Source organism: Colletotrichum higginsianum (assembly GCF_001672515.1).
Source record: "Colletotrichum higginsianum IMI 349063 chromosome 7 map unlocalized unitig_7, whole genome shotgun sequence".
Lineage (NCBI taxonomy): Eukaryota > Fungi > Ascomycota > Sordariomycetes > Glomerellales > Glomerellaceae > Colletotrichum > Colletotrichum higginsianum.
The window spans coordinates 183,519-202,989 of record NW_017263917.1 but is presented as its reverse complement, the minus strand read 5'-3'; the positions used below and the strand labels follow the sequence as shown (position 1 = coordinate 202,989).

The window sequence follows — 19,471 nt, the reverse complement described above, 5'->3', positions numbered from 1 at the left end:
CGAGCAAGGGGTTCTAACTTCGGCTGGATACCATCGTATACATCGGATAGCAGCATCCATTGTTTCGATGGTCGGGGTGCTCGAGCTGATGGGGCGAGTGGACGATCCCACGAGGGCTTATCGAGTCATCTCTTCCAGGCAGCAAACCCGAGCGTCTCGTCTCTTGTGTGTTTCTGTTTCCTCACACACCTCTCGTCGTACAGCGTTAATCAGTAATCACAATGATGACGATGTAGGACGACGGGGGAAAGGTTATTAGGAATAGACCCGATCACCCCCAAAGACCTAGCCTGCCTAAAGCCAGGCCATGACTCATGTACTGTGTATCCTGTAGTGTCGGGGGTGAGGCCCCCCCAGAGTCTAATTGTGCGTGATGGATGTTCTACGCAAGGTCTACTACACGATGCCCCGACGAGAGGCTCCTTTCCCCGAGAAACAAGAACCAAAGAAAAAACCAAAAAGGAAAGTTGGGGTCCACGACGTCTAAAGATACACAAAAATAATACACGTACTATACACAATTAGGCCGTTCCGTTGGCAGCGACTAACTCGAACCCCTTGTACTGGGTCCTCGCCAGCTCCCTCTCGACCCAGACGCCGACGGACTCCACCGCGTCGTACGGGCTCTCGAGGTGCACCTGGAAGAAACCCTGCAGCTGCGAGGGCGTGAAGGCGTCCTCGGGGATCTGGCTCGAGAAGCGCGCCGCGAGCCGCCGGATCTCGTCCATGTCGAGGTGCGCCGTGCACCCGAGATCGGGCGAGAACATGCGCACAAACATGTCCTCGGCCGACCGCCGGCTGATGTTGCCGAGGAGGACCTTCATGTCGACGCGGCCCGGGCGGACGAGGGCGCCGTCGAGCTGCTCGGGGCGGTTGGTGGTCATGATGACGATGCGGCCCTCCTGGGAGCCGACGCCGTCGAGGACGTTGAGCAGGCCGGAGAGGGTGCAGTTGGGCACGTTACTGCCCTCGGGCGAGTGCGCCCTGCCGTTGCCGTTCCTTTCGTGGTAGTGGTTGTTGGACGACGACGAGGACGACGAGGTGGTGGAGCGCTCGACCCAGACGGCGTCAATATCCTCGAGTAGGACGACGCAGCGCGGCGGGATCTCCTGGAACATCTGCTCGAGGTCGGCGTCGGTGGCAACGCTGGGGACCTTGACCTCGTACAGATCTAGGCCGAACTCGCCGGCGATGGCCACGGACAGGGACGACTTGCCGGTGCCGGGCGGGCCGTAGAAGAGGTAACCCCTGCGGTACGGCATGCTGCGGCTCTGGTAGCGCATCTGGGTCGTGGGGTCGAGGTAGTTGCGGATGTCGGCCAGCAGCTCCCGCTTGACGGCGTGGTCGAAGTGGACGGTGTCGAGGTGGCGGAGGGGCTTGCGGGCCTTGGGCTTCCACGACATGCCGTAGCGGTCGCGCGAGTAGATGAGGACGAAGTACTGCGTCTGCCGGTCGGCGTACTCGCGGCAGGTCTCGATGAAGGACCGCACGGGTTCCGCTGACCAGCCGAGGCAGCTGATGGTCAGGTCCTCGCCGCCGATGCCGTCGTAGCTGGGATCCGAGAGGGCGGAGCCAAAGTCCCCGACGGCGCGGGTGACGACGAGGAAACCGCCGGCGAACCAGAGCCACCGCGAGGTCCAGTGCGGGCAGTACTGGACGGCGTGGCGGGTCTTTTTGAGAGCGGCGGCGCGGTCCGAGGTGGCGCGTCCGACCTCGGTGCGGCCGGTGAAGGAGCGGTAGTGCCGGGGCCTGTTGGCGAGGACCCATTTCACGACGCTCCGGTTGACGGGGTCGCCGCCGGGGATGGTCACGGAGGCCAGGAAGAAGCGGGCGACGCAGGCAGAGGCCTCGCGCCAGGCGTGCTGCAGGAGGCGCCAGGCGGCGGGGAGGGTGCCGGCAATGGCGATGAGGGAGCCGATCTGGGTGATGTCGAGCTCGGACCAGCGGGTGAGAACGTCCTTCATGATCCCGAGGCCGTTAGACCACGGGTCGAGCAGGGCGTGGCTCGCGCCGGCGACGTGGAACTGGTGTGACATAGTGTCCGGTCACTCGCTCCGGCTACCACGTGAGGATGTGCGTCGTGAGACGGGAGTCCGGAGAAGGCGATAGTCACCCCGAGTAGGGGGGGGTGCCGAAAGGGCCGGCGGATCCGGAGATGGATCTTTAGCTATCGACCTCTATCTCTCAAGGCCGGATATCGGACAGACTATACGTGGCTTGAACCAGATGAGGATGACGGGTCAGCGGGATCGCTCCGTCGGGGGACATGTAAGCCGGGGAAGAGAAACAAAGAGATGAATCAACGCATGGTAACAAAAACGAGTGACAAGAAGCGGAAGCAACAGAGCGGAGCGGAGCGGCGTGGCGTGGCGTGCAAGGTCGTTGGCGATGGGGCCTTGTTTGTGAGTGAAGCGGAAAGGTTTTCGGCGACTGGATGTGAGCAACAGCCACACCTGAGTCCACAGTAAGCCACAGATGTATTGTAAGCCACACTGCAAAGTCCCAAGCCACAGCACCAGCCTCAAAGATAAGCCCCTTCGGAAGAGTAATATTCCGTGCAGTAGCTACGTAGGATCAGTGCAAAGTACCCTGGAACGCAAAATAGGTATCCTGTAATAGCAAAAATCTATTTGCAAAACCAAACTCACATTTGCTTCACCTGCCCAGCAAGTTTTCTGCTTATGTCAGCACTTCAGTTAATCAACTTGCACCTTACCTCTAAACATATAAGAGTAAACATGCTTGCTTATTATTTATTGCATTAAACTGTGCATACTCTTCTAAACTTTACTTATAATTCCTTGATACCTCGTCCCTAACACTAAACGAATGCGTGTTAGAAGCCTGCATCCATAAAAGTTCAACTGCGCACTAACAGCTTTCTAGCCTGACGCCCAACGTCGTGTCGCGTTGACCATTGATCGCTGTCGAGAAGCTTTCTTGAAGAAGGGTCCTGATCCATGAAATGGGCTTCGACTCATCGCTACACAATGAACCAAAATGCGATGTCCGATATCGCTGTCGAATAATCTTGCAAAACGCGGGTGGTTCATTGCAACATGTCAGCATTGGAACCGACTCGTGGTGGGTTGAGAATGCAGTGAAGTCCCAGTTCTGGTTTGCCATGGTTCGCACGAGAGAAGAGCGAAGGAACGTGGCTAACCAAGGATGTTTGACCATTTAGAACAAAACGGCCGGCTCATCCGACAATGTTGTCCGGTTCCTAGCAAAAATGTCTGACCATTCGGAAGAGTATTCACAGCATTTTTAACCCACCCCGAAGCCGCGAATCCAACCATACCTAGGTACCCTGCTGCACAATTCCGCATCCCCAAAGAGCGCATCTGCGCGTCCTCAAATACCCCAAAGAGCCAAGCCCGCCATTCCATTGGCCCCTCGTCCCCAAATGCTGACCGCAGCCTTACGGGGTCTCGGACGCCTCATCAGACGGGCAACCCAGCAGGCGTCTTGGTTAGGCAACTTGTCTCCCGCTCAAGAAGTCCTACATGAGTTGCCTACCTTGTGCCGTGCTGTCTGGGGGGATGGTGTGTGGTGTTGCAGCCAGCAGCCCGCAGCCACAAACAAAAAAACACAACACGGCACGGTACTCTTCCAACTCTCAAATCACGAATGACCAAAGCAGTCAAAACACGCAAAATCGTGCGCCTTAGAAAATCATACGGTTTTGTAGACACCCCATACTACTCTCACTTCGACTCTCAGGCCCGTCTTTATTCGCAAGCTGCCTGCGTGTCGTACACCACTCACCACACAAAATACGAAAAACATACGTAGAGATACCACACTCGTATTTTCTGGAAATCTGTGACCGCAAAAACTATTCTCGACCACTATGGTATTGGGGGTAAGTTTAAGCTCCCTTCCAGGTAGTATGGAGCTGTGATCTACAGCCTTAAAGACTCTTACTGGCCAGATTTGTGCAGAGCGTGCACAAGAATCTCAAAGTACTCATTGCTTTAGCCATATCTACCCAGCAGGGGGGTTCACTTTTTGCCTGCTACCATAGTATTCCGAATTATGTCCATGACTGGCATAGAAGCATGCATAATTCTGTCATCTCTCAAAGAGCCAGGGTGGGGTCTGTCCTGTTCTGAGTCTCGCCGGCATTTGCATTATTGCCTTCACATGCAGCAACTTACCATTCATTGGCCATCGTTGGTCTCAACTGGCTTGGCAGTGGTGCTTGGCTTGTCAGCCTACAGCACCGCAGGCGCTCCATCTTTAGAGACCCGCAACTGGCCTCTCTTACGGAAAACTCATACACTTATTCATCCTCCTTCATAGAGCGTCTCCGGCTACAATAGGTCGTTGTACAGGTTACGCTACACCTGTGTCAACGACTGGTCTTTGACTGGTATAGTTAAGGCTCTGCAGAAAACATGACGGCCTTCATCTCGGTCAGTTGACTCTAGTGCTGGCCCTTGGCTGTTCTCTTATGCAGTTTCAATCAGGCTGGGCCAGTGGGAGCCACATTTCTTCTGCCTGCCAATCATCAGGAGAGGGGGTAAGCAGCCAGGCAGCATCCACACGCGTTGGCGCCATCATCGTCGGCCACTGAAATCGCTCAACTGGATCGGCTGACCGGTTATCCAGTTCGCCATTCGCAGCGCAGGACCCCGCTCAGGGGTCATATCGAACATGTTCTTCTGACGTTCGTCTTCAACAGTAGCATCACCGTCCATCCTTTCATGAAGTCTCACCTATACGAGACCTCTCCAGCTCCATGAAAGCGCCATGACATCCTTACAGCGACTTCCAGGCCCTCAGATGTACACCATCGGGTGGATCACCGCTCTTGACAAGGAGCTCACCGCAGCACAGGCTGTGCTCGACGAAGAGCACCAGAAGCCAGAAAACTTCAGAAAGCACCCGAAAGACACAAACAGCTATGTCTGGGGTCGGATTGGAGACCACAATGTGGTCATCGCCTCGCTAGCCGCCGGAAAGTACGGCACTGTGTCCGCAGCGACGACCGCGTGGAGCATGATCAGCTCTCTTCCGCATCTTCGGTTCGGCCTCATGGTCGGCATCGGCGCCGGCATTCCCAAGCTGGCAGACAACACCGATATCCGTCTCGGCGATGTTGTCGTCAGCCAGCCGACCGGTACAAGCCCGGGAGTTGTACAGTACGATGTAGGGAAGCTGGAAAACGACGGCCAGTTCAGACGTGTCGGTTCTCTCGCCCCTCCGCCCGAGGTCCTTCTCAAAGGATTAGCAGCACTGAAGGCCAAAAGAAGACTCAAAGGACCCCAGATACGCAGCATTTTGGACGATATGCTCCAGCGACACCCGCTCTTAGCAGAGGCAGAACCTGATGACGCTGCGTACGTTTACCAAGGGGCACACAACGACCGGCTATTTGAAGCATCCTCGATACACGTCCAGCGCCCAAATCGACAAACCACAGTGCCTTCGACAAGAGCCGTTCCGCATGATATCAGTAAGCTCTATTTTCAGTTAGCGCTGGCCTGGATTTGCTCGTTCTTCTGGCTTGTCTATGACTCTGTGGGAAAGCTTGCCGGTACGAATGTTGCCAAGACGAGCCAGCCATCCGACGGTACAGGTTGTCCAGAGTTCAGCCAGACAAGAGCTTGTGCGCATTGCGATCCTTGGAAAGAAATAGGGCGACCAGAGCGCCGGTCTACGGATCCGGTAGTTCACTACGGCGTCATTGCTTCCGGCACCTCCGTCATAAAGGACGGCATTTCCCGGGACGAAATCGCACAGCGACTTGGAGACAAGTGCATCTGCTTCGAGATGGAGGCGGCTGGTCTGATGGACAACTTCCCTTGCCTCGTAATCAGAGGGATCTGCAACTATGCGGACACTCATAAGAACGATCGTTGGCAGAACTACTCTGCAGCAACAGCCGCCGCATTTGCAAAGGAATTGCTGCAAGTTATCGACAGCGAGGATGTAGAGAGCGCCTCGAGAATCGATGAGATCATGGAAAAGCGTCAGTATTCTGAACTATAGTTCAAGTTACGTTACTCACTCTTCGCTGTAGTGTGTGAAGATATGTCTCAAATCCACTCAACCACGAACCACATGCAACAAAGCCTCCATCTCCGGGAAGTCATGAAGTGGCTCGCTCCACCGGATCCATCAGCAAATAACAACAAGGCCTTGCAGCAGCGTCATGAAGGCACAGGTCAGTGGTTCCTCGAAAGCGATGAATACTTGAAGTGGAAAACAACGCCGAAGTCCTCTTTATGGCTCCACGGCGTTCCGGGCTGCGGAAAAACAATCCTAAGTTCGACTGTTATCAAGGACCTTAGCAACACCAAATCTTATTCTCAGCGTCTCCTCTACTTTTACTTCGACTTTACCGACACTAGCAAGCAATCTCTCGAGAAAGCGATTCGGTCGCTGATTGCTCAGCTTTACCGCAAAAGTCACGACGTCCAGACGCACCTGGACTCACTTTACTCCTCTTGCAAAAGTGGTTCACAACAGCCTAGTATTGACTTGCTGAGCTCGACCTTCGAAGGCATGGCTCAGCAGATCGGCGAAGTATGGATCGTCCTGGATGCACTCGATGAATGCCAGGCGAGAACAGGCCTGAGAAACGAAGGATTGTTACACTGGATTGAGAGTGTTCTAAACTCATCGCAAGTAAATGCGCACCTTCTTGTCACGAGTCGCCCTGAACATGATATTAAATCAGCTTTGGAAAGATATGTCGATGATCAGATCATTCTCCAGAGCGACCTTGTCACGGAAGACATACGTGCGTATGTCCATGGAACAGTGAGACAACACGAAGGATTTAAGAGGTGGCGAACGCGGGAAGGAATTCATAATGAGATCGAAAGCCACCTGATAGAGAAAGCTAACGGAATGTAAGACAAATCCAACCTTGACTCTTTCATATCTATTGCTAAGCAAAAAAGGTTTCGCTGGGTTTCGTGCCAACTCGACGCCCTCGAAAAATGCCCCGATCCCCTCAGTCTTCGACAGACGCTGCGATCATTACCAAGGACACTAGATGAGACTTACGCGCGAGTTCTAAGCAGAATTCCGCCTGAATTCGAACAGAATGCCAAACGACTACTACAATTTCTTGCTTATTCCGAACGACCGCTTCGAATTGAAGAAGCTGTTGACGTCATTACCGTGGCCATCGAAAACAAGCCCAGGTTTGACGCAAAGAACAGAATGCCACAACCAGACGAAATAGCTATCTACTGTTCAAGCTTAGTGGCTGTTGTCACTCGAAGCGGTAGCGACGGAGGTAGTGAGGGCAGAGAGCTACAGCTTGCGCATTTCTCAGTGAAGGAATACCTAACGTCCGACCGACTAGAGCAAAACATATCTGAAGCCTTCAGAGAGCCACTAGCCAGGGCTGATATTACAGAAGTCTGTCTTGCGTACCTGTTGGAGCTAGACCACAGCATTTCGCTGCTGGAAGTCAGAGAGTCATACCCATTCGCGCAGTATGCTGCACGGTACTGGATGAACCACGCTACCCAAGCCGATACCAGCAGAGTCGTTCGGCTCATTAGAGAGTTTTGCCTCCATAAAGAATCTCACAAAACGTGTCACAGACTCTATAACCCAGATCGTCCATGGGAAGTAGAACCAAAGGTTCCTCAGAAAGAAAGGCCTCCTCTCTTGTACTGTGTAGCACTTGGAGGGATCCTGTGCGCAATAGAGGAGATATTGAAAAGCGGAGCAGACGTCAACGCCCAAGGTGGTACTTACGGCAATGCTCTTCAAGCCGCTTCATATAAAGGGGACAGGGATGTCATCCAGATGCTCCTCAACAAGGGAGCAGACGTCAACGCCCAGGGTGGTATTTACGGCAATGCTCTTCAAGCTGCTTCATATAAAGGGGACAGGGAGGTCATCCAGATGCTCCTCAACAAGGGAGCAGACGTCAACGCCCAGGGTGGTATTTACGGCAATGCTCTTCAAGCTGCTTCATATAAAGGGGACAGGGAGGTCATCCAGATGCTCCTCAACAAGGGAGCAGACGTCACTGCCGATGAGGCTGGGTGGACACCACTCATTCTGGCATCAGACAACGGCCATCTTAAGGTGGTCAAGCTGCTTCTTGACAGGGGAGCTGACATCACGGTTGCTGATGAGGGCGGGCGGACACCACTCAATGCAGCCTCAAGCAATGGTCACTTGGAGATAGTTAAGCTGCTTCTCGATGAGGGAGCTGACATCACGGTCGCCACCAAGGACGGACCCATACCGCTTGTTTCAGCCTCATGTAACGGCCATCTCGAGGTGGTCAAGCTGCTTCTTGACAGGGGGGCTGACATCACAGTTGCTAATGAGGGCGGGTGGACACCACTCATTGCAGCATCAGACTCCGGCCATCTTGAGGTGGTTAAGCTGCTTCTCAACAAGGGAGCAGACGTCTATAGTATAGACAACGATGGTCGCACAGCTATTTTCCACGCAGCGATGCAAGGACATCACAAAACTGTGCTGATTTTGCTCTCCAAGAAGGCACTGGTGAACTCTAAAGACTGTTACAACGCAGGACCACTGATTGTAGCCTCAATAAAAGGACACGGAGACACAGTAGAGCTTTTGGCTGCAGAATATGGGCACAGAAGCATTGCCAAGATGCTCCTCGACGCAAGGAACGTCGACGTCAACTTACAAGACAAACACAACCGATCGCCACTCTCGTGGGCTACAGAGTATGGACACGAAAGCGTCGTCAAGATGCTCCTCGATACAGGGAAGATTGAAGTTGACTCAAAAGACGCAAAGTATAACCAGACGCCGTTATCGTAGGCTGCAGAAAATGGACACGAAAGCGTTGTCAAGCTGCTCCTCGACACAGGGAAGGTCGACGTCAACTCAAGAGACAAGGAAAATCGATCACCACTTTCTTGGGCAGCAAGCAATGGACATGGGGCTGTGGTAAACTTGCTGCTCGGCACAAGTAAGGTTAATGTTGACTTGATAGACACAAAGGGCCGCACAGCAGTTTCCTGGGCTGCCAGGAAAGGCAAGGAAAACACAGTTTCATTGCTCGTTCAGAACGGCAATATGAGTATTGACTATCGAGATAACTGTGGCTACACGCCACTTATGTGGGCACTGGTACGATCCCACCACACAGTGGTAGAGGTACTTAGTTGTAGTAGAAACCTTGCAGACGACTTTTACAAAGAACGGCTGGCTTTTCACGCATTCAACTTTATGTCGGCCGCTGAATTGGAGAAATTCATAGTCCATATTGGTTATGTTGTTCTAGACGATTTTTTAGGGCTTCAGGCACTTTTCTATAGGTAGTTTGTTTTGCAATCTTAGATTGTTATTCTCTAGACCCTAATAGCAGTCGATCCGTATTTCATTGCACAGGGAGACTGCAAACACACAGGGGTATGCAGTGATTCTGTATACAGAAGACAGTTGAACTTATTACAGGCAAGTTTGCAAAAAGCGACATTTAGGAAACTAGGAAGCATTCCCTCTTAGTGTTCTGCCTACACATCAAGCTTTACCTATCAGCATTATAGTCTCTACTAGCTATTATTAGTTACAACAGTTTAAGCCTGAATGAATACTGCAGCAGCTTTGTAACCTAGCCTGTCTAACGCCAGCTGCACAATAATAGCGGTCTCTGGTAAAGATTAGCCTTCTTCTAGATGTTTTAGTCACAGTATTACACGTATAGTTAGTCTGCTAAGTTCTTGCAGTCTCCTTTGCAGTTAGCTTATTCCCTAGAAACAGGGTTTTCAGCCTCTCTCTAGACAAAGCCCTTCATTGGTACATGTTACGCTTGCCACCTAGTCTCTAGATTTGTAGCACTAGGCAGCAGAAAGGAAATTGCAATAGTTCTTAGCGGCTACAATGGCAGTATATTTTATCCTCCAAGTGCGCCTTTAACTTAATCTGCTACCCTAAGCATCTATAGGGTTGAAGTTTTCTGACGTTGACAGGCGCCAACGCTGGCATTGGGTACGACACTGCCTACGCCTTGGCCGCTGCATCGCCCAACAACCATGTCATCATGGGGGCTTGCAGCAAAGAAAAGCGCAAGAAGGCGCTCAGAGAGCTCCAAGCCCGTGGACGGAAAGGCACACTCAGCCTTGTCATCTTTGATGTCTCCGACGACGATTCCATTGGAGCTGCAGCAGCAAAGATTCAGGCGGATTTCGGTCGCCTGGACGTCCTGGTGAACAACGCTGGAATCGCTACTACGGTTCTCATCACCCGGGACTCTCTCCGCACAGCTTTTGACACAAATGTCTTTGGTGCTATGCTTTTGACCAACGCCATGACGCCGCTCCTTCACGCGTCGAAGTCGCCAAAGATCATCAATGTCAGCTTAGAGCTAGGTTCCATCACCTTGAAACTCGACCCCGCGAACCCTTTTTACAAGATGCCTGGCGAGATACATCGATTGTCCAAGGCAGCTCTTAACATGCTGGAAGCCTGCCAACACGTTGCGCTCGAGGAGGTTGGCGGTACAGTCTGGGCTTTCTGCCCTGGATATGTGATTACCGATCTGACAGGTGACAGGGAGAACTGGAAAAGCCAAGGCGCCGAGAGCTCGGAGACGAGTGCGCAAGGGATTCTCGAAATTGTGCAAGGAAAGCGCGATGGCAATGTTGGCAAGTTTGTAACCAAATAGTTACGGGAAGCGATTCCCATGGTAGGGCACCCGGTGGCTTCGCAAAATTACCTTCGGCATTTCACTCTAGCTCATTCTTTTGGGTTGGAGTTGTATACAGTTAGAAGTTCAACAATAGGGGTAACGGCAAAAAAAGGTTTGCGTAACAAACGTAGCTTGTTGGCTTGCCTATAAACTCCTGAAAAGCCTGTGTGACTCCAGTATATTAGGCGGGCTCGATAGTCACGTCTATGTCTATCCTACTGACGCGCTCAGAGTGGTCAAACAACAACTTGAAAAAATAACCTGCAATCATTGAGTGCAAATTCACACACGTCCTTTTCACTAAGCGGAACCTGCCAAGCGGAACTTGCCAAGTGACAAGCCAGGCTTTGAAAAGTGGCGGCATGGGAGTGTAGGCGCGGATCGCCATTTCCATATACAGACACGTCAAGAAAAGGGTGGCCTGCATGTTGTGAAGTCGATTAACCTCCTCTCCATTCCCCGATGCCGCCCTTGGCATATCCTAGTGATCGTTACGAAACTCAGGCAAGCACCATGGGGTAAATGTTTTTGAAAGACCTTGGAATAGCAAATGCCTATGTACATACGTTGCAAGCATTGCCATGCAGCTTCTTAGAGTGGTGGGTTTACGACATTTGATGTTGGGCAACAAGCGTGCCTAGACTGACCTCAACCGAACGACCCATCTTCACCCGGTCATTTGGCAATGGCGCTGGAAGGGGTGAGCCTCTCTATCCCTATCTTTCTCGTTCCTCACGGCTTGCCGCGCCAAGCGTTCACTAAGAAATTTCCCTCCTCAGCAAAGGGGTTAATATCCACAGTTTTGGGGAGGATCCTACTGCCGGAGCCGCCTGCGATAGCGATTTTGACCATGGAGTAGAGAAATTGAATTTTGTCGTTTCTGTTTGCGTTTTTTTGACGACTGCGGCTGCTAGAAACTAGTCGACAAGCTTGATAATAACGTAGATCTTTACACACTTATATCCTTTGTCTCGTCATTCTCACGCTTTCATGGTTTCAGTGCGTCAAGACTTCCACCGAGATTTCGGCCGAGTATGTGACGGGGGGGGGGGGGGGGGGTACGTGAAGGGGCAACTCCGCCGAACACGCATAGTATCGCCCTTCATGCTCAGGTGTCATCCACGTGAAAGTTTTATAGTATAATTTTAACAGTAAAATGGTTTCCAGGTGTTAAAAGGCCTTTAGCACCTTGTTAGAAATTATTAAGATATGGCTTCTGTTTAGTTTATAGCTGCTTTATATACTCTTAGTTATAGATAAACTCTTGGAACTGCTCGAGAACCATCGCCTGGTCATTTTCCTCTAGTTCTGCAGCAGGTCAATCAGTGGACCTGCACAACACATATGAAAGTAGATATGTTTGCTCCTTATTATTGCATTAAACTGTCCAGGCCTTTTCCATAGTTACAATCACCAAGTAACATCCATTCTTTTAATTTACAATCGTCCTTACAAACGTCAATTTACAGACATCCGTCTTCAAATTCCAATGATCGGATACAACTGAGAATTTCATATCCTCCACTTAGTAGCCTTACATCACTGCAAAGATCCTGCCTTCTAGCCGCCACCGCGCCGCCGCCAGGAAGACCGCCCCGGCAGCGAGAGTTGCACCCGTCCACATGGACAACGCCAGGTATCCCGAGTGCGCGAGAATCTGTCCGCTGATGGGCGGGCCAACAAGGGCACTGTGAATATTGACGTCAGTGCTTGTGATTGCGAGAGAGAGAGAGAGAGAGAGAGACGATCGATCGACTCAAAGAGTCTCTGGGCAACTCACGTCACGGCGATGGTCGCCATCATGAAGCCGACGGCCAGTCCCTGGTTGTCGTGATGCGCAATCTTCCCCACGCAGGCGGTCTGCAAGCTCATGACGGCCTGCGAAAGTCAGAATCAGCCTTTTCAGTATCGTCACGGGGGGAGCAGGGAAATGATGAACACTCACGCCCGAGCAGAACCCGTACGCCAAACTCCAAACCGCCAGCCCAGCCAGTGAGGATGCCGCCGTCCAGCAGAACCCGAGGACGCCGGCCGACAGCGCCGCCAGCGCGCACAGGTTGAAGTGCCCGTACCGGTCCGCGAGGAACCCCGGGATGACCCTGCCAAGAAAGGACGCCGCGTTGAGCCCGGACAGCAGGTAAAAGGCCGTCGACGATGACAGACCCCGGGCAACGCCAAAGGCCGGGACGTAGAAGAGGGGCGTAAAGAGGCCGAAGTAACCGATCGCGAGACCGCCGCATAGCAGCACGAAGGTTGTGTTTCTGAGGATGGAGAAGTCGGCCCGCTTCTCGCGCGTCACCTCATCATCGGCCGAGGACTCGGCGGCTTTTTCGATGCCGTCGGATGCGGGCGATGCTGCCGTGTCGGGAACGATGGGCGCATCGACGACGGTCAGGCACGTGGTGGCCAGCAGCGGCAGCATGGTGAAGGCGACGGCGCGCATGGTCCAGCCGAAACCCAGGCCTCGGACGGCCAAGAGCTGCTCGAGCATGATGGGCCAGATGACGCCGCCGATAGAGGAGCCGCCGATGGTCAGCCCGAGGGCGAGGCCGCGGCGGTGGGCCATGCGGCGCGAGACGACGGCCAGGGGGGGGCAGAAGACAAGAGACGAGCTGGCACCAAGCAGAACGCCCTGGGCCAAAAAGACTTGGTAGTACTGGGTGCACAGAGAAGTCATGAAGAGAGCGACGAGCAGGCCCACGCTGCCGACGCACAGCGGGATCTGGTCGCCATGTGAGCATGCGACGACTCGACAGACGGACGGACGGACGGACGGGTAATGGATGGGCCTTCATACCGTGGGACCGAACCTATCGCACAGGACGCCTGCTATCGGCGCACCGAGGTACAGGACGCAGATGGACACAGAGCCGATCCACGCCACGTCAGACTCGGACTTGCCGAAAGACGTTTGGTAGTATTCCTGGAACACGCCAAAGGCATTGAAGAAGCCGACGGTGCAGAAGAGCGACAGAGACGCGCCGAGGACGACCAGCCACGAGCGCAAGCTTGGAATCAGGTTCGGGTCAGCCTTTGTCGTGCCGGGCTATGTGTGTGTAAGTTGAGGTGTGAACGGCTGGCTTACCTCGTGTCGTGGTGGCCCCGAGGACGAATGACGTGCATGGTGATCTTTCAAAGTAGGTAGAATACCCAGATATACCCGTTGTTTGCATGTGATGCTCAAAAAAAAGGTGTCCATAGGGGAAGTCTTGGACCGTATTTATATGTGGATGGGTAGGTATCCCATCAATACCTGTCAGACGGCATCCGTCCCGTCGTGAGCTCCGCGGATTATCCGCGGAGCCTAACACCCAAAGTCCATGGAAAATCCGCGGGGCGGAGCCAACTTCGCTCTTTGGCATCAACATCAACGTCAACCAACACCATCGAGCTCATCGCCAGATACCCCAATCAACCCAACATGAAGCGCCGTGCAGAAGACCCCAGTGACCAGGCCTCGACTAAACGCCCTCGTCAGCCACAGGTCGCGTGCGACTCGTGCCGCAGGAAGAAGCTCAAGTGCGACCGCGCAGACCCGTGCTCAAGCTGCGCGATGCGCGGCCTGGTATGCATGGGACAGCCGAGCCCCCGCGGGCCGGTGTTATCACAAACGAGGTATGTATGCATACATTCGCTAACTTCTCCGGGCAAAGAGAGATCTGACGGATCAGCAGTTTCGTTCCACCACTCCTAAGTGACGCCGGCGACCCGGACTCCATTCTCGGCCGGCTCCGGAAGTTAGAGCAAGCCGTGTTCGGCGGGTCGACCACCACCGGATCATCATCCGCGGATCATCAACCTCCGATCGACCCGGATCCCGAGACACGTAGAGACGACAGACGATCATCACAAACTCGTCGCCGAAAGTCCGGCTCCCCCCCATCTCACCGGCCTTCCCCCGACAACGACGAATGGCAGCAAACGGCCCGGTTCCTTGACTCAACTTACACCCGCAACGGCCTCAACGTAAGACTTCTCCCCTTCTTCTCTTCCCCTTCCCTCCTCCCCCTTACCTCCCTGCCCACCCCCCGCTGACTCTGCCAGATCTCCCTACCCAACGACAAAATAGATTACCACATCACCACCCTGTCCCAACTCCCAAGGACCCCCACCACACGCACGACGCCAGGCCATACTCCCCTCTCCGAAACCGGGACCCGCTTCTCCGCCTGGCTCATGACACGCGACGAGGCCCTCGCCCTCCTTCGTGCCTTCGTCGAGAACCCCTTCCACCTCCTCCCCATCATCCGCCTCCCCGCGGCACACGCCGTCGTCGACGCCTTCTACGCCGCCCTCGCCCGCAACAGGGACCCGAACCCGGCCCACGCCGCCCTGATCCTCGGCATCGCCGCCTCGAGCGCCTTCTTCGACCTCGACGGCGGCTCCGGCGCACCTCCCTTTGCCTCGGCCGAGGACGCCACCCGCACCGCCCTCGTCTGGCTCCGCTCTGCGCTCCAGCTCCTCGACAACTTCAGCCGCGGCGCGAGCGGCGCCGGCTGCCTCGAGGAGGTCCAGGCCCGCTGCGTGTTGGCCAACCTGGTCTACAACATGGAGGGCTGCTCCGCGCGCTTCCGCTTCCTGCACGGGTGCTCTCTGGCCGCGGCGCGGGAGATTGGTTTGCACGTCGTCGACGGCGCGTCGTCAAAGCAGAATCCGACGGCCGACGACGCCGCGACCAGGGAGATCAAGAGGAGGGTGTGGTGGCACATCGCGGCCACCGACTGGTGAGCCCCCCTAGTCTTCCTCCTCTCTCTCCTTTCTCTCTCCGAAAGGGTGTCTTGTCGAGAATACTGACGACCCGATAGGATGCTCGGCTTGATGGGCGGACCAACAGACGGCACGTACAACGTCCAACCGCGCCATACAAACGTCAACCTCCCGCGCAACGTCAACGACGACGAAACAAGCCTCGCCGATGAAGCCCTCACGCTTTCCCTCTCCATTCCAACCTCGCTAACCTGCTTCCTCAAACGACTTCAGCTCGCCGGCATCGCCCGCGCCATCATCGACGCCCGCGGCCCCGGCGCGCCGGACGCTGACATCACCGACTACGACAAGATCCTCGGCCTAGACCGCCTCTTCCGTGACGCCCTGGCCGACTTCCCGCCCTTCCTCCGCCCGGACGGGCCCATTCCGCCCACCGCGCCGCGACAATTCGCCCTGCAGAGGGACGTCATCCTCCTCGCCTTCCACTCCCGGCGCGCCCGACTTCATCGCCCCTCCCTCCTGCATGACAGTCAGGACGCACAATACCGGCTGTCGCGCGACATCTGTCTGCAGTCGGCGCGGACGGCGCTCTCCGTCGCCACGAGCATCCTCCGCGCCGCCTCGCGGGGCGGGGAACCCGGCGCCGCGGGAAGCGAGAGGGCGATGGGCTGCCGCATGGGCTGCGTCATCGGGCACATGTTCATGGCGTGTACGATCCTGGCTCTAAACTCCGGGTCGGATGCCGGTCGTGCAGGTCCGAGAGACGATGGGAGCGATGCGACGACGGAGACGCACGCCGAGGTTGCGCGGGCTTGCCGCGACCTCGCCTCGGTCGGGAAGGAGTCGGCGGTGGCGCGGACGCTCGTCCGCAACCTTGCGGGCGTGCTGCGCCGGTATCGCGTCCAAGGGGTGGAGGACGTTGATTCAGAGACGTGCCGTACGAACTCACCTGGCGGGGGAGGAGATAGACCGAGCGAGATCGGTGAAGAGAACATGGCATGTGGCAGGGGGACGGGCGGTGACATCAGCGGATATGATATTGGATACTCCGACACGCTGGGCGACGGCGATGATCTCGGCCTCGACGGGCTCTGGAAGGACATTTTGGTCGACACGACCACGTCCGGATGGGACCAACTGTTTGCCGGCCTCGACACGTATTGCGGCCCGACCTGAGGAGGGATAAGGGGGGGGGGGTGCGGATCCATGTTGGAATGAGAGGCAATTTTTCATTGAATGAATGACACGCCTAGCCCTTCTGCATACCCTCCCACCTCTCAAAGTTCTTCGCGTCCAGACCGAACAGATCGAGCAGCCTGCCGACCATCTGATCCAAGACATCGTCAATCGACGACGGCCGCGTGTAGAACCCGACGACCGGCGGCGCGACAATGGCCCCGGCCCTCGTCACCTCGACCATGTTCCGCAGGTGGATCTCGCTGAAGGGCGTCTCGCGCACCGAGAGCACCAGCCTCCGCCGCTCCTTCAGACACACGTCGGCCGCCCGCGTCACGAGGTCGTCGCACACGCCCGCGTTGATGGCCGCCAGCGTCCGCACGGAGCACGGCGCGACGATCATGCCGTCGACGCGGTACGAACCGCTCGCGATCGGCGCCGCGAGATCGTGCGAGCTGTAGGCGTGGTCTGCGAGCGCCTTGACGGCCGAAGGCGTGTAGTCCGTCTCGTGCTTGATCGTCTCTGCCGCCCACTTGCTGATGATGAGGTGCGTTTCCACGTTGAGGCGGCGGAGGGTCTGGAGGATACGGATACCGATCTGGGCGCCTGTCGCGCCCGTTATGGCGACAATGATCTTTTTGCGGGGAGTAGTGTCTTCCATGTTGGAATGATATGAGATGGATGAGTCTGTTGGGCCTGATGACTGTGGTCTTATCGAGATGTGGCTGGAAGTATGATCCTGAACTGGGTTGAGTTGAGTAGGGAAACAGTTGCTTGCAGAGCTAGCTTTGTTGTCTCGAACTGGCTTCTTTTAAGATGACAGCGCCTGGGTATTTAGTCCAGATCGTTGTTTGTCGTCCAAAGACCGAGCTCGGAGTATACGAAGACATTTTTGCCGGAATCCCCGAACTGTCCGAGTACACGGCCGACCATCCGGTACGGGTCCGGAAGGCCGGGGCAGAAATATGGGTCACGTCCATCGGGGAGTTCGGACAAATCAAATGACACTTCTCGGCCGAAGAAGATATAAACAGTGATCTCGAACACCATCAAAAGTAGAAAAGACAGAAGTAGAAAGCTCGAGATTTTGAAAATACACCTTTAAATCTTCATCAGTAGCCACAAAAAAAGGTACCACAGCGCCAACCCGCACACAATGTCACCAACAAACCCCCAAGACCTCCCTCACTTGAACTTCCGCTCTTTCGTGGCGGCCCTCAAAGCCGATGGCGACCTCGTCGAGATCAATGAGGAGTGCGACCCTCACATCGAGGTCGGCGCTGTCATCCGCAAGGTCGTTGAGTCCGACGAGCGCGCACCGCTTTTCAACAGACTCAAGGGCCAGAACCCCGACGGCCTCTGGCGCATCCTCGGAGCGCCCAACTCCCTCAGGGTCGACCCCTCTCAGCGATTCGGCCGCCTTGCACGGCACCTCGGTCTCCCGCCCACGGCGAGCATGAAGGAGATTCTGGATAAGATGGTCGCCGCCAAGACCGCCGCCCCTATTCCCCCCGTCGTGGTCGATTCGGGGTCCTGCAAGGAGTTCAAGCTTACGCCCGACCAATTCGATCTCACCAAACTCCCGGTGCCGCTGCTTCATCAATCCGACGGAGGGAAGTACATCCAAACCTACGGCATGCACGTCGTGCAGTCGCCCGATGGCAAGTGGACGAACTGGTCGATCGCGCGCGCCATGGTACACGACAGGAACCATCTCGCGGGGCTGATCATCGAGCCGCAGCACATCTGGCAGATCCACCAGATGTGGAAGAAGGAAGGAAAGGACATGCCATGGGCGCTGGTGTTTGGCGTGCCGCCAGCGGCCATCATGGCGGCGAGCATGCCATTGCCGGGCGAGCTGTCCGAGGCGGAGTACATTGGGTCATTGGTCGGAGCGCCGTTGGAGGTTGTCAAATGCGATACGAACGGGCTACATGTCCCCGCCAACTCGGAGATTGTTTTTGAGGGCGTCTGCTCCGCTACTGAGACGGCGCCCGAGGGTCCTTTTGGTGAGATGCACGGGTGGGTATTCCCTTGATCGCTTTGGAATCCTGGAGTGGACGAGAGCAACGAGTCTGACCGCTTCCAGCTACGTTTTCCCCGGAGAGGCCAGACCGCAGCCCATATACAGAGTTGACCTCATCACGCACCGCAAGGATGCAATCCTCCCGGTCTCCAACTGTGGCCGACTGACAGACGAAACGGTAAGAAAGCAGGGTTACCTCGCCATTCTCGTACTTGGAGGCTAACCAGAAAAGCACACTATGATCGGGCCCCTGGCCGCGGCCGAGATTGGATTCCTACTCAAGTCGAGGGGAGTCCCCATCAAAGAAGCATTCTCGCCCTTCGAATCCCAAGTAACTTGGGTTGTTCTGCAAGTTGACACCGAAAAGCTCCGGGCTTCGCAGACGAACCCAAAGGACTTCTGCCGGATGGTTGGGGATATCGTTTTTAATGACAAGGTCGGCTACACGATCCACCGGCTGGTGCTCGTTGGCGAAGATATCGACGTGTACAACTTCAAGGACGTTATCTGGGCCTTCTGCACGAGGTGCCGTCCGGGCTTGGACGAGTACCACTTCGAGAACGTTCGGGGATTTCCGCTCATCCCGTATATGTCGCACGGCAATGGCGACAAACGCATGGGTGGAAAGGTTGTCTCGGATTGCCTGATGCCAACCGAGTATACGACTAGTCGTGACTGGGAGGCCGCGAGCTTCAAAGAGTCGTTCCCCGCCGAGGTCCAGGAGAAGGTGCTCCAACGGTGGGAGTCGTTCGGATTCACTCCCCGTGAATGAATAGCGTAGGTAATAGCCGAGATGAAGTGAGATAAATTCAAGGACACTCGCTCTAGCAAGCATGATTGTGAGCTTTTAAACTACTGACGCTGCCATGATCACATCATATTGGGAAGGAAGAATTCGTCGCCAAGGTTCT

General features: G+C 55.2%; 7 protein-coding genes across 7 annotated transcripts; 4 read left to right on the top strand and 3 right to left on the bottom strand.

The window, feature by feature from the left end:
* Positions 1–521: 521 nt before the first annotated feature.
* On the bottom strand, positions 522–2,036 carry CH63R_09751 (ATPase; the record flags this gene model as incomplete). The annotated part of the gene is made up of 1 exon (XM_018304725.1): positions 522–2,036. One exon carries the CDS (start codon positions 2,034–2,036, stop codon positions 522–524), a length of 1,515 nt encoding a protein of 504 aa, XP_018154149.1.
* Positions 2,037–4,755: 2,719 nt separating this feature from the next.
* On the top strand, positions 4,756–8,778 carry CH63R_09750 (Pfs domain-containing protein; the record flags this gene model as incomplete). Its single annotated transcript, XM_018304724.1, has 3 exons — positions 4,756–5,977; positions 6,029–6,863; positions 6,915–8,778. 3 exons carry the CDS (start codon positions 4,756–4,758, stop codon positions 8,776–8,778), a joined length of 3,921 nt encoding a protein of 1,306 aa, XP_018154148.1.
* Positions 8,779–10,003: 1,225 nt separating this feature from the next.
* CH63R_09749 (Short-chain dehydrogenase) lies at positions 10,004–10,627 on the top strand (the record flags this gene model as incomplete). The annotated part of the gene is made up of 1 exon (XM_018304723.1): positions 10,004–10,627. One exon carries the CDS (start codon positions 10,004–10,006, stop codon positions 10,625–10,627), a length of 624 nt encoding a protein of 207 aa, XP_018154147.1.
* A 1,800-nt stretch (positions 10,628–12,427) lies between these two features.
* On the bottom strand, positions 12,428–13,217 carry CH63R_09748 (Major facilitator superfamily transporter; the record flags this gene model as incomplete). Its single annotated transcript, XM_018304722.1, has 2 exons — positions 12,428–12,529; positions 12,597–13,217. The coding sequence occupies 2 exons, from the start codon at positions 13,215–13,217 to the stop codon at positions 12,428–12,430; spliced, it is 723 nt and encodes a 240-aa protein (XP_018154146.1).
* An 855-nt stretch (positions 13,218–14,072) lies between these two features.
* On the top strand, positions 14,073–16,534 carry CH63R_09747 (C6 zinc finger protein; the record flags this gene model as incomplete). Its single annotated transcript, XM_018304721.1, has 4 exons — positions 14,073–14,266; positions 14,326–14,617; positions 14,696–15,375; positions 15,457–16,534. 4 exons carry the CDS (start codon positions 14,073–14,075, stop codon positions 16,532–16,534), a joined length of 2,244 nt encoding a protein of 747 aa, XP_018154145.1.
* Positions 16,535–16,607: 73 nt separating this feature from the next.
* Positions 16,608–17,195, bottom strand: CH63R_09746 (3-octaprenyl-4-hydroxybenzoate carboxy-lyase UbiX; the record flags this gene model as incomplete). The annotated part of the gene is made up of 1 exon (XM_018304720.1): positions 16,608–17,195. One exon carries the CDS (start codon positions 17,193–17,195, stop codon positions 16,608–16,610), a length of 588 nt encoding a protein of 195 aa, XP_018154144.1.
* A 495-nt stretch (positions 17,196–17,690) lies between these two features.
* On the top strand, positions 17,691–19,332 carry CH63R_09745 (3-octaprenyl-4-hydroxybenzoate carboxy-lyase-like protein; the record flags this gene model as incomplete). Its single annotated transcript, XM_018304719.1, has 3 exons — positions 17,691–18,556; positions 18,624–18,738; positions 18,793–19,332. The coding sequence occupies 3 exons, from the start codon at positions 17,691–17,693 to the stop codon at positions 19,330–19,332; spliced, it is 1,521 nt and encodes a 506-aa protein (XP_018154143.1).
* Positions 19,333–19,471: the final 139 nt, after the last annotated feature.